Here is a 13,816-nt window from a genome sequence, read left to right on the forward strand (position 1 = left end):
TGAGGTGCTTTTGGTCTACTTCTCTGTGTCAGATAGCTCCTATTTAAGTGATTTCTTGATTGAAACAGGTGTGGCAGTAATCAGGCCTGGGGGTGACTACAGAAATTGAACTCAGGTGTGATAAACCACCGTTACGTTATTTTTTAACAAGGGGGGCAATCACTTTTTCACACAGGGCCATGTAGATTTTGAGGTTTTTTTTTCTTACTAAATAATAAAAACCATCATTTAAAACTGCATTTTGTGTTCAATTATGTTATCTTTGACTAATAGTTAACGGTTTTTGATGAGCAGAAACATTTAAGTGTGACAAACATGCAAAAGAACAAGAAATCAGGAAGGGGGCAAATAGTTTTTCACACCACTGTATGTATATATATATATATATATATATATATATAAAAATATATATATATATAAAAAAAAAAATATATATATATATATATATATATATATATATATATATATATTTTACACACACACACACACACACGAGGGGCTCAATCTAATCTGTATATACATCACTATGACGCTTCAGTTTACATCTGAAAATAGGCCCAAAGTAAGGGACTAGCGCCATGAAAACCTGCATTACTTTTTGCAGTTAGCCATTAAAGTGTATCATTTTTATAAAATCTTGTTTTTCCTACTTACATATAGTCATCACAAAACAACTGAGGAGGGATATTCGAATTAACAGTAATTAACTCTTCAGCAGCTCAAAACTTCCCAGAATCATTGCAAAGAGAGGAAGTAGACTGAATGTGTTACTATAAATACATTTTATTACCTCTTAATTATAATTGGTAATGTAATCCCTGTAAATAAGATAATTACAACTACAGGACTACTACCATCTCCAATTTATGCCTGATATAAATGGATACATTCTTTGTCCATGATGGCAAAAGTTTCAGTATTGGCCTGTTCTTTGTCAGTATATTGCATTATATGACTACTATGTCTAATGCTTTTTACTGGTTTTCAGGATGTATTTAGAGCTTTTCTGCACTTCTACTTACGGATATTTATACACTGAAAATACTACCAAAGCATTATATTAAAGTGTACCCAAGTCAAAGCTCGGGTCAAAAAGGAAATACTTACCTAATAACAGGGAAGCTTCTGGATCCAGCAGCGGCTTCCCACAGTATCCTCCAGTCCCCCATAGCCAGTTGCGTGGGTGAAGCACAGCCACACTAAAGTCACAAGAGGAGTGTGGCCCTGATGTTAACGGAAACCAGAGATGGTAAAAACGAAACATTTGATACTTACCCGGGGCTTACCCGGGTCGCCAGTTACCGGGGCTGATTGCGAGCATTCGCCTGCACAGTCGGGGTCATCTGCCGTTCAGCCGCAAACAGCCCCGGTGGCAAAGTTGCATCAGTCGGGGTCTTCTGTGCATGCGAAGGAGGTCTGTGCATGCGCGAAAGAGCCCAACTGGTGTGTTTGAGCCAGTTACCGGTGCTGAGTGCGGCCAGGGCCGCCATCAGAAATTTTGGGGCCCCTCACACAACATCAAGCCTGGGCCCCCCTACAGACTGCTGTGCACGCCCAGTACAGTGCCCCAGTATAGCCAGTACAGTGCCCCAGTATAGCCAGTATAGTGCCCCAGTATAGCCAGTACAGTGCCCCAGTATAGCGCGCCAGTATAGTGCCCCAGTATAGCTAGTATAGTGCCCCAGTGTAGCCAGTATAGTGCCCCAGTATAGCCAGTATAGTGCCCCAGTATAGCCAGTATAGTGCCCCAGTATAGCCAGTATAGTGCCCCAGTATAGCTAGTATAGTGCCCCAGTATAGCCAGTATAGTGCCCCAGTATAGTGCCCCAGTATAGCGCGCCAGTATAGCGCCCCAGTATAGCTAGTATAGTGCCCCAGTATAGCCAGTATAGTGTCCCAGTAGTGCCCCAGTATAGCCAGTATAGTGCCCCAGTATAGTGCCCCAGAGTATAGCTAGTATAGTGCCCCAGTATAGCCAGTACAGTGCCCCAGTATAGCCAGTATAGTGCCCCAGTATAGTCAGTAGAGCGCGCTAGTATAGTGCCCCAGTATAGTCAGTATAGCGCGCCAGTACAGTGCCCCAGTATAGCCAGTATAGCGCGCCAGTATAGTGCCCCAGTATAGCTAGTATAGTGCCCCAGTATAGCCAGTACAGTGCCCAGTATAGCCAGCACAGTACCCCAGTATAGTGCCCCAGTATAGCCAGTATAGTGCCCCAGTAAAGTGCCCCAGTATAGTCAGTATAGTGCCCCAGTATAGCCAGTACAGTGCCCCAGTATAGCCAGTACAGTGCCCCAGTATAGCGCGCAAGTATAGTGCCCCAGTATAGCCAGTATAGTGCCCCAATATAGTCAGTATAGTGCCCCAGTATAGTCAGTATAGTGCCCCAGTATGGGTAGGTGGTGCTCGTCCCCGCCGCTGTTGTTACCTTAACAGCGGCGCTCTCCCCTCTCCGGCGCGTACTTTCCAGCAGCATCTCCCGGCTGCTCTGTGTGAGGCGGCAGGAAGCATGGCAGCGGCTTCCTGTAACGGCGATCTGTATCGCCGTTACTATGGGAACCGAGCCATGCTTCCTGCCGCCTCACACAGAGCAGCCGGGAGATGCTGCTGGAAAGTACGCGTCGGAGAGGGGAAAGCGGCCGCTGCTAAGGTAATAACAGCGGCGGCCGCTGGGGGAGGGGAGGTGGGAAAAGACCTCTCAGGAGGTTAATGCCTGGGGGGGGGGGCCCGAGGCTGCGGGCCCTAGGCCCGCCCCGGGCCCGTGACGGCAGTCACGCTTGTACCCCCCTGATGGCGGGCCTGAGTGCGGCTGAACGTCTGTGGGAGGACGGTGAGGGACTCACGTGCTTATGGGGCTAGAGGAAGCCCCGGGTTTCCTTTTCACCATCTCTGGTACACTTTAAGGAGGGTCCTGATAAGTGGGGACAAGAGCGAGCAGTACACAGGAAATAATAAGGCATGGAGATTAATACTTTGGTACGGCAAAGAGGACACATTCACATTAAAAACACGTTCAGTGCACAAAATATGCAAGCAGGGTGTACTTATCCATCTGGAAGTGGTTCTGGGTGCAGGGGAAGTGTCAGTGGGTGCCAGTGGGGGCAGGGCCATACACCATTTCGCAGGGTGATGCCTAGCTTCCTAGTAGTAATAAGAGATGGCACACCACTGGCTGCAACAATTTTGCTGTATTCAGGAACAGGTACACTACATGTTACGAATATTACATTCTTCTTCAGGTGTTAAACCTGAAGGTGATGCCTAGCTTCTTCCGAGGCTAACGTGCACAGCTAGAGGGCTTTGGATGTATACGCGCATCAACACAAGTGCCGGCATGCATCTCTTGTAATTGGGCCCTTAACGTGCCCCATGATGGTACAGTGCATGTGGTGATGATTGTTCTTAGGAACCGTGCATGCACAGGCAATCGAGAAGGGTACACCGATGGGACCGTGCATGTGCAGTAGGTGTTTCAGCCACAGATCTTACAGAGCTGTCAGCAGTGCAATGGAGGTGATCCAGAGGGCACCGAAGGACCTGATGAACTATGGGGGGCTGGAAGAAGCCCTAGGTAAGTGAACATCCTCACTTTTGAATCCTGTTCAAGTGTGCTTTAAGTGTGCAATAAGTGCAATGTAAAGTATAACTATATCTTAAATTGTTGTGGATAATTAAAAAAGCACATAACATGAAAAAAAATTGCTAAGATGAATAAAAAAAAAGGGGGGGAGACGACAAAAACCTGAACTGGTATAGAATTGCTTGTGTCACATCTATAATGTGATTTAACTGCATTTCCACAGTGGGTTGCAACACAAAGCATAGTCTTTGTTCTACCATTTTATCCAAAGGAAATGCAAGATCTTGTGATATTCATTAACTAAAAGAGTCATACTGAGAATTAACCCTTTTTTTTTTAACCTCTCTGCTATAATAGGATTTGTTGTCACATCCTTCATTAATGTGCTGTACAAGTTCAGTGCAACCAATCTCTGCTAGTGTAGTAGTATGAATTAGTAGTAGTAGAGTATGGTATAAGCATAATGCTTCCACACTATCTGGGTATGCATTTTTGATATACTGTCCATGATCTTTTTAGGTCCATCTTGCACTTGGAAATGAATGAGTTTGTGAATGTCTAGCCCACTGAACAGCAATAATTTACTACAGGCCTGGTGTTTGGAAGCCCCCCCCCCCCCACTTCAGCTGATACTACTTCCCATAATTTCTAATTGAGAGCCACTTCCAATTCCACCATGCCAGCTAACAGGCAATACAGAACACTGGGATTATCTGGACATAGCTATACAATTAGAAAAAAAGCCAGGAAACAAGAGAACAAAATTCTGTGTCACCCCCAGCTGGCCTGCAAAAAAATAAATGCAAATGTGCAGAACTAACCCTGTCTACTGATAATTAAAGACAGAGGTTTTCTTTTTAACAGACCCAGGATTTTGTGCTTGTGTTTTCTGGCTTATGCCAGCTAACACAATTAATCAGCCTGAGGAGGTCACATGCAGCCTTGGGGTTATTTGGGGTGGGAGTCACATGTGCCATCCATTTCCTATTGCCAGTTTACAAATTTATTCGGAATTTGAACAGGATGGAACAGCTACTGCTTTAGTCTAATAATTAATTTTTACTGGTGCTATTTTGGATGTTTGCCATGAAAATAATTTAGGATCATGGCAACTAAAAGATTCTATTGCCATCAAGAGAATTGAACTCTTAGTTGCATTATAGCTGTCCTTTGATTTGCATCACATAAATTGCAGTGCAATATTAGAAATCTATTTTTAAGTGTGCCAATAAACAAACAGCTATCAAAGGATTGTTATGGGGCATCATTGTTGCTGAAATTGATTACAGTACCCAAAAGGAAGACAACAGTTGCCATGTCTTGTTGTTACTGCTTCTACAGTATAATCTTTTTATAATAAACTCTGTTATTGTAGACATTCTGGTATAGTAAACTAAGTGTTCAGGTCACAGCCACGTCCCATTAGAACTTTATGGGAGAAATGCATAGTATAGTAAAGATTGATATAATAGAACTTCTGTTATAGTAAACTTGTTTTCTGGCCCCTTCCGTATTCTGTATCTGGCTATAGTGGAAAGCGGGTGGGCACATGCGTCATACATCAGTCCTAGACCCATGAGCAGTGGACAGTGGGCAGGCTGGCAGCCACTTGTAGCCTGCTCGCTATCAGCATACTACTCTGGGCCTGTGTGGATTACCTCAAATGCACCAGCTGGTGTGACTTATGCTTCCTGTGTAAGCTGCGGTCTGGTGACTGAGGGAATTACCACTTATCTGTGACTTGCTTGTACATGGCTGCAACAATTCAGCTAATGAAAAGCATTTGAGGAGATACTTCTAGGACTAAAACAAGATGATGAAAATGGAGAAGATTGAGTGCAGTATTTATGCGAAAAACAGTAAACAATGGTATGGAGCGCTTTATTTGAGCACTGCATCTAATGCTGACAGATGCAAGTTAAATAACACAGAAGGAATACACTGCATGGCAGATACACCAAAAGGCTGTTACTTTCTGGAGGACCCTCATACAATATCAGTAGATTTGTGAAGTGGTGAAAATCCATATGGGTACATGTGCCTATATTGCTGGGTCACCACAAAAACTACCCCTTCAGGCAGGGGTCTAGTCCTGGGAAAAGAAGTGAGTGGACTCACCCAGAAAACCCATGCGCGGCGCGCCCAAAAATGGGCGTGATCAAGCATACTGTGTGTGTGGTTATGGGTGGGGCCAAATATACATGACCTTAGCAGTGATGTAAAAGGAAAAGGTCTGCCGGGGAAGTTTGAGCTCTGCCGTAGTGTATCCCCCCAAAATAGATGTAATCTGACAGCATTTCACCAAAAAGACACATAATCTGGTAAATACAGATAATATGGCAGTGGTTCCCCCAAAATAGATAATGTGGCAGCAGCAGTTCCCCCAACATACACAATTTGGAAGCAGTTCCCCAAAATATGCGAAACCTGGCAGCGGAACACCCAAAATACATATAATCTGGCAGCAGTGGTCCCCCAAACATACACAATCTGGCAGCATTTCCCCAAAATACGCATAATCTGGCAGCAGCCGTTCCCGTAACATACACATAATCTGGCAGCTGTTCCCCAAAATATACGTAATCTGGCAGCAGCCGTTCCCCTAACATACACATAATCTGGCAGCCAGTTCCCCAAAATACATAACAGTGGTTCCACAAAAATGCAGATAATCTGACAGCAGTTCCCCCAAAATAGGTACCCCCAGCATAGGTAGCCAGGTCTATAGGTGTCCCCAGTATAAGTAGCCATGAGTATAGTAGTCCCCAGTATATGTAGCCAGAGGTATATGTGCCTAGTATATGTAGCCAGGGATATACGTGCCCAGTATATGTAGTCAGGGGTATATGTCCCAGTATATGTAGCCAGGGGTATATGTGCCTAGTATATGTAGCCAAGGGTAGATGTCCCCAGTATATGTAGCCATGGGGTATGTGTCCCCAGTATATGTAGCCATGGGTATATGTGCCCAGTATATGTAGGCAGGGGTATACGTGCCCAGTATATGTAGCCAGGGGTATATGTGCCCAGTATATGTAGCCAGGGGTATATGTGCCCAGTATATGTAGTCAGGGGGTATATGTGCCCAGTATATGTAGCCAGGGGGTATATGTGCCCAGTATATGTAGCCAGGGGGTATATGTGCCCAGTATATGTAGCCAGGGGGTATATGTGCCCAGTATATGTAGCCAGGGGGTATATGTGCCCAGTATATGTAGCCAGGGGGTATATGTGCCCAGTATATGTAGTCAGGGGGTATATGTGCCAGAATAGGTAGCCAGGCGTCCCCCCAGCAGGAGGGGAGCAGCGCAGAGAAGACGAAGAGCTGTGGGCAGTGGTGGAGAAGGGGGCCGTCTCCCCCCCCTTCTCTCACCTCGGGGCTCTCCTTCCCTCGCTCTCCCCTCCACAAGTAATGTGCGGGCAGCCGGCAGCGGGCAGGACTTACCTCTCCTCATCGTCGGAACACCGGATCTGCATGACGCAAGTCTGGTCTGGTTCAGACCAGAGCAGTGGCACGCAGATCCGGCGCCGGAAGGAGGAGAGGTAAGTCCCACCGGCTGCCCGCACATTACTTGTGGAGGGGAGAGCGAGGGAAGGAGAGCCCCGAGGTGAGAGAAGGGGGGGGGGGGAGATGGCCCCCTTCTCCACCGCTGCTCACAGCTCTCCTTCCACTGCGCTGCTCCCTCCACACATGCCAGCGTGGACGGCGTCCACCCTCAGGAAATAGTAAGTGGACGCCGTCCACCCCCCACTCGACCCCTGCCTTCAGGTATCAGAGTGAGACAACAAAGACATGGGCCCATATGCAATTCACTTTTTCCCCTTAGTTTTCTCCAAGTTGATATTTTTACAGCTTGTCAATAAAATGCTTTTTAAACCCCCAATCAGCAAGAAAATGCATAAAATGATTTTGAGTGTACTTTTCCTACTACTTTTAACACGTTTGACTTTAAAGAGACTCCGTAACAAAAATTGCATCCTGTTTTTTATCACCCTTCAAGTTCCAAAAGCTATTCTAATGTGTTCTGGCTTACTGCAGCACATTCTACTATAACCATCTCTTTAATAAATCAACTTATCTCTCTCTTGTCAGACTTGTCAGCCTGTGTCTGGAAGGCTGCCAAGTTCTTCAGTGTTGTGGTTCTGTGATGCACTCCCCCCTCCAGGCCCCTCTCTACACACTGCCTGTGTATTATTTAGATAAGGGCAGCTTCTCTCTTCTCTCTTATCTTTTACAAGCTGGATAAATCCTCCTCTGAGCTGGCTGGGCTTTCACATACTGAGGAATTACATACAGGCACAGCTGTCTGCACTCTGCAAGAAGAAACAGCCTGACACTTCAGTGGAAGATAGCTGCAGGGGGAAAGAAACACACAAATGATCTCTTGAGATTCAAAAGGAAGGCTGTATACAGCCTGATTGTGTATGGATGTATTTTCTATGTGTGGACATACTGTACATCAACCTACTTCCTCTTTTGGTGGCCATTTTGTTTGTTTATAAACAAACTTTTTAAAACTGTTTTTAACCACTTTTAATGCGGCGAGGAGCGGCGAAATTGTGACAGAGGTTAATAGGAGATGTCCCCTAACACACTGGTATGTTTACTTTTGTGCAATTTTAACAATACAGATTCTCTTTAAGTTTTAAGTTTAAGAGTAAAAGCGAATGGAATATGGGCCAAGGACTGTTGCACTCCACCCACCAACGTTGTAGAAGAGAGAAAAAAGACTGGGATTCTTATCAGATTCCACTATTTAATATCGAATCAACTTTATTTTGTTGCTTTGGAGTATCAGTAAGCAGAATAGCCAGGTAAGAAGAGCAAAAAATCCCATTTCTGTGGGTTGCGTCACATTTTCCTTCCAGAAATCTGGGAGGGAAAACAATTCAGTTTTGTTGAAAACAAGCACTTTTGTTTCCATTTTATTAAGGTGAGCCTGGTATATGTGTGTGTAGACTTATAATATACACATATAATATGTATAATAATACACACACACATATATATATATATATATATATATATATATATATATATATATATATATATATATATATATATATATATATATATATATATATATATATATATATATATATATATATATATATGCATATACATACACACATATATACATGCATACACACACACACATATATGCATATACATACACACACATACATACACGCATATACATATACACACACGCACGCACGCACGCACGCACACACAGTGGGTTGCAAAAGTATTCAGCCCCTTGAAGTTTTCCACATTTTGTCACATTACTTGCCACAAACATGCATCAATTTTATTGGAATTCCACGTGAAAGAGCAATACAAAGTGGTGTACATGTGAGAAGTGGATCGAAAATCATACATCATTCCAAAAATTTTGTACAAATAAATAACTGCAAAGTGGGGTGTGCGTAATTATTCGGCCCCCTGAGTCAATACTTTGTAGAACCACCTTTTGCTGCAATTACAGCTGCCAGTCTTTTAGGGTATGTCTCTACCAGCTTTGCACATCTAGAGACTGAAATCCTTGCCCATTCTTCTTTGCCGCAGATTCTCGATTGGATTTAGAGCTGGACTTTGACTGGGCAATTTTAACACAGATATGTTTTGTTTTGAACCATTCCATTGTTGCCCTGGCTTAATGTTTAGGGTCATTGTCCTGCTGGAAGGTGAACCTCCTCCCCAGTCTCAAGTCTTTTGCAGTCTCCAAGAGGTTTTCTTCCAACTTTGCCCTGTATTTGGCTCCATCCATCTTCCCATCAACTCTGACCAGCTTCCCTGCCCTGCTGAAGAGAAGCACCCCCAGAGCATGAGGCTGCCACCACCATATTTGACAGTGGAGATGGTGTGTTCAGAGTGATGTACAGTGTTAGTTTTCCGCCACACATAGCGTTTTGCATTTTGGCCAAAAAGTTCCATTTTGGTCTCATCATTCTGATTCTGATTCTGATTCATCTGACCAGAGCACCTTCTTCCACATCGTTGCTGTGTCCCCCACATGGCTTGTGGCAAACTGCAAACGGGACTTCTTATGCTTTCTGTTAACAATGGCTTTCTTCTTGCCACTCTTCCATAAAGGCCAACTTTGTACAGTGCATGACTAATAGTTGTCCTATGGACAGAGTCTCCCACCTGAGCTGTAGATCTCTGCAGCTCGTCCAGAGTCACCATGGGCCTCTAGACTGCATTTCTGATTAGCGCTCTCCTTGTTTAGCATGTAAGTTTAGGTGGACGGCCTTGTCTTGGTAGGTTTACAGTTGTGCCATACTCCTTCCATTTCTGAATGATCGCTTAAACAGTACTCCGTGGGATGTTCAAGGCTTTGGAAACCTTTTTGTAGCCTAAGCCTGCTTTAAATTTCTCAATAACTTTATCCCTGACTTGTCTGGTGTGTTCTTTGGACTTCATGGCGTTGTTGCTCCCAATATTTTCTTAGACAACCTCTGAGGCCATCACAGAGCAGCTGTATTTGTACTGTCGTTTGATTACACACAGGTGCACTCTATTTAGTCATTAGCACTCATCAGGCAATGTCTATAGGCAACTGACTGCACTCAGATCAAAGGGGGCCGAATAATTATGCACACCCCACTTTGCAGTTATTTATTTGTAAAAAATGTTTGGAATCATGTACGATTTTCATTCCACTTCTCACGTGTATACCACTTTGTGTTGGTCTTTCATGTGGAATTCCAATAAAATTGATCCATGTTTGTGGCAGTAATATGACAAAATGTGGAAAACTTCAAGGGGGCCGAATACTTTTGCAACCCACTGTATATATATATATATATATATATATTATACTGTATATGTACTGTATATCTTTACCTGACATGACCATTTGATTGTTAAAAGTGACAAGTCTACTGTCCGTACAGGTGCCCCCAACCTCAGCCCCAGTGGTGTAGCAATAGGGGGTGAAGAGGTAGCGACCACATCGGGGCCCTTGGGCCAAAGGGACCCCAAAAGGTCCACCCTCTATCACAGTATTAGCACTCTATTGGTCCTATGCTGGTTATAATCACTTCTATAGATACTTTGAATAGTAGAAATCATTAACAAACTGTTCTCCATCCCCTTCTTACACTGTGGTTGTCCTTGGCAGGTTTTGGTGTGCCGTATCAATTGTTATGTATAGAGTGCTTGGGGGGACCCATGTAGAACTTGCATCGGGGCCCATAGATTCTTAGCTACGCCACTGCTCAGCCCCTTTTCCTCCCACCATCTTAACAACTGCTAGCACACATTCTTTCAGAGGCTGCCAGAAAGACGCAGGTCTGTTGGCAAATCAAAAAAGATCATTTTGGGCAACACAAATCTACCACCGGTAGGCAGCTTTTGACCAGAATGAGTATGAGATGTGCTGTAATAAGTAAATAGAAATATTAAAAACAGAATAAGACATTTGCTATGTGTCAGCATATTTTTTTTTTAAATGCCTGCTGGCTTATTTCCATGGCACTTCTTTTGCTGATGTTTTGGTATATATGACGTGGAATTTTAAATTAAGCCTGAGATGACCCGTTTCCCACCTTGAGGGCCAAGTATAAACAAAGAGCCAACAAGCTAGATGTGACGTATTTGTGAGTGCGCTTACGTATTAAGTATTTCACCTATGTGAATTATGAAACTGTGAACATGACTAGCTAAAAGCAGAAGGCAAATATACATGAATAGAAGTGAACTACATAAGCTTCTCAAGAATTCAGCAACTGTTACAAAAGGCTAAAGGCTATCGCTTTTGGTAGTTTTGTAGCAAAACAGTGTATTTACCATGGACTATGGTTTGTTCACACATTCCATGCACCTGCGTCATTAAGTGAAACGTGGAAATAAAGGTGTAAAAGGATAAGTTAATGCTAAATCTAATTTTGCCTTGTTAAAGAAGAAAGCATTTGCAATGATTCACCTATGGTGCTTTAAATGAGCAACTATGGTTTCCCATGATGCATCACTCCTGAAATCTCTTTATGTCCCTGAAATTAAGGCTGCACATTCAGAACCGCAGGTGTATAGTGAGCCTATAGCTAATACATTTTACAGAGCCACTTCAATACAACACGCATACAGGCCTTTATGTACTTTCTGGTCTTTATCAGTGCATGGCATGGATTTATAAGGCATAGGGCTTAGACCAGTACTACAGAATACCCAGGTAGCTCATAGTGACCCAGAACCACTATGAAAGTATAGTCCTCTATACTTTCCTAGTGGTTCTGAGTCACCATGAGCTATCTCATTCCTTAGGATAAGATAATATTATTAATTTCCTAATTTTGTACTTACAGTGCCCGGCCGGGTAAAGTCAATGCTCTGTGCCACACTTTGTCTCATCTGACTATTGAAGAGTCGCGTACACACGCTCTGCAGGTACTCTGGAGTTATCTGAAATATAGATAGTACAATCTATTTGTGAAGCAGAAACCTAAGGCAGCTCAGTATTCACAAAATCACACCATGTCACACATTTTTCATGCAATTTTTTACTTTTTTTTTGTAATTTTGATAAAACTGAATATGGGCTGACTTGGTAAACACAGATTAAAAATCTAAGTACAAAATCAAAGTACATGTATATGAACAATCATAATATATTTACATTTTAGGCACCTTGCACATTTTTGGATGATTGGGTATGGTTTTTTTTTTTCTTTTTAACAAAGATCAGCTATTTAATATAATTCCTGCTTTAGACATAAAATAATATATGTTTTAAACTGTAACCAGTGTCTACTTTAACGACTTAAGGACCACAGGCTTACACCCCCTAGTGACCAGGTGATTTTTTTACAATACAGTGCTCTGCAGCTTTACCAGTTCGCTGCAAAGCCATACAACTTGGCACCCAAAGGAATCTCTTCCCCCCCCCCCTCCTTTCTGTCCACCAACAGAGTTTTCTGTTGGTGGGCTCTGATTGCTGCTGTGATGTTTAATTTTGTTTTGTTTTTTATTTATTTTTTTAAAAAAAGAGCCCTTTTTAAATAAATATAACGATAGTCAACCATCCTCCCCGTTTCCCCCCCTAAATTGGCCCTAGGCGGTGGTCGGATGATCTCCCCTCCTCTCACAGGCATCAGCCTATGAGAGGTATTTCGTAGGAAGCCGATCGGAGGGACAGCTAAGTGTCCCCTGTACAGCACTGCGCTAGATCACAGCGCTGTACAAAGGCAAACATACCGGGGTTTTTTTCTACAGTTAACAGCCTTCAAGTCGCGGCTTGGCAGGCTGCTCACGGAGCTCTGCTCCGTCACTCAGCGGGGATGCGCGTGCATCAGCGTGCACAATTCCCTGCAATCTCCTCCCCCAGGACTTGACGCCAATCGGCATTACGCAGTCCTGGTGGAACCACCTTGTGGCCACCGATCAGGGTTAGGCGGTCGTAAGGTGGTTAAAATATTTAGGATCAGGGTTTTATTTACCAGTAATATCATGCTTGGACTGGGCCTTTAATTTGTAGACTGTAGTAGTAACTTATGCTGCCCATACACATATACCTGCAGTTGTAGATGGTTACCGCTATCCAGAAGCCCACATCTTCTTCGATAAGTATATGACCCCATATACTTGCATAGTGGCATTTAGGAGTGCAGCAAAATGCCCCTCATGAACAACTGAGTAAACCAAGTCTTACAGCCAAAGCCTTGCCGATCGGGCCCCCCCCAATGTTCACAACCTTTCCCTTGCCTCCCCTTGGTGGCCCTCACAGCCTGGGGGCCCATCCTACAATGGTTATAAAACAAGTCTGGACATCATAATCTTCACACCCATAACAAGAGTAGACACAAAAAGCAGCTGATTTGAAGGATGGACCCCTTTATCAGAGGGAGTGAAGTAGTAGTTGGGGCCCCCTTACAGCTCTGGGCTCCTCTGTGGTTGCAGGGGCTGCTCCCCTGTAGTTACACCACTGTTACAGATGGTACTTTGTTTCTAGTGTTGAAAGTGTCACTATATTTTATAACACACTAGTAGGCCTAAGCCCATTACAATAACGGGCTCTAGGCATCCCTCATAACCCCTGTCCCCCCCACTGCCGCATGTCAGCGCGCCCGCACCACGCTCGCCCCCATCCTCCTCCTGTCCCAATGGCTGCCCGTGTGCCACACATGCGCAGTAGCGCAAAACCACGGACACAGGGACAGGAGAGGACACAGGGACATAGGGGGTTTATTGTATAGGATTAATATGAAGATGTGTATTTATTCACCATGCAAACC

General features: G+C 43.9%; 1 protein-coding gene across 3 annotated transcripts in view; it reads right to left on the reverse strand.

The window, feature by feature from the left end:
• ARMC9 (armadillo repeat containing 9) overlaps window positions 1–13,816 on the reverse strand; it is a 294,287-nt gene that overhangs the window by 176,472 nt on the left and 103,999 nt on the right. For all 3 annotated transcript variants that reach the window (XM_068281283.1, XM_068281282.1, XM_068281281.1), the window contains exon 9: window positions 11,889–11,987. In XM_068281283.1, coding sequence (XP_068137384.1) covers window positions 11,889–11,987 — 99 coding nt within the window. The remainder of the gene's footprint in view (window positions 1–11,888; window positions 11,988–13,816) is intronic.

Source organism: Hyperolius riggenbachi, chromosome 4, assembly GCF_040937935.1.
Source record: "Hyperolius riggenbachi isolate aHypRig1 chromosome 4, aHypRig1.pri, whole genome shotgun sequence".
In the NCBI taxonomy this organism is placed as follows: Eukaryota; Metazoa; Chordata; class Amphibia; order Anura; family Hyperoliidae; genus Hyperolius; species Hyperolius riggenbachi.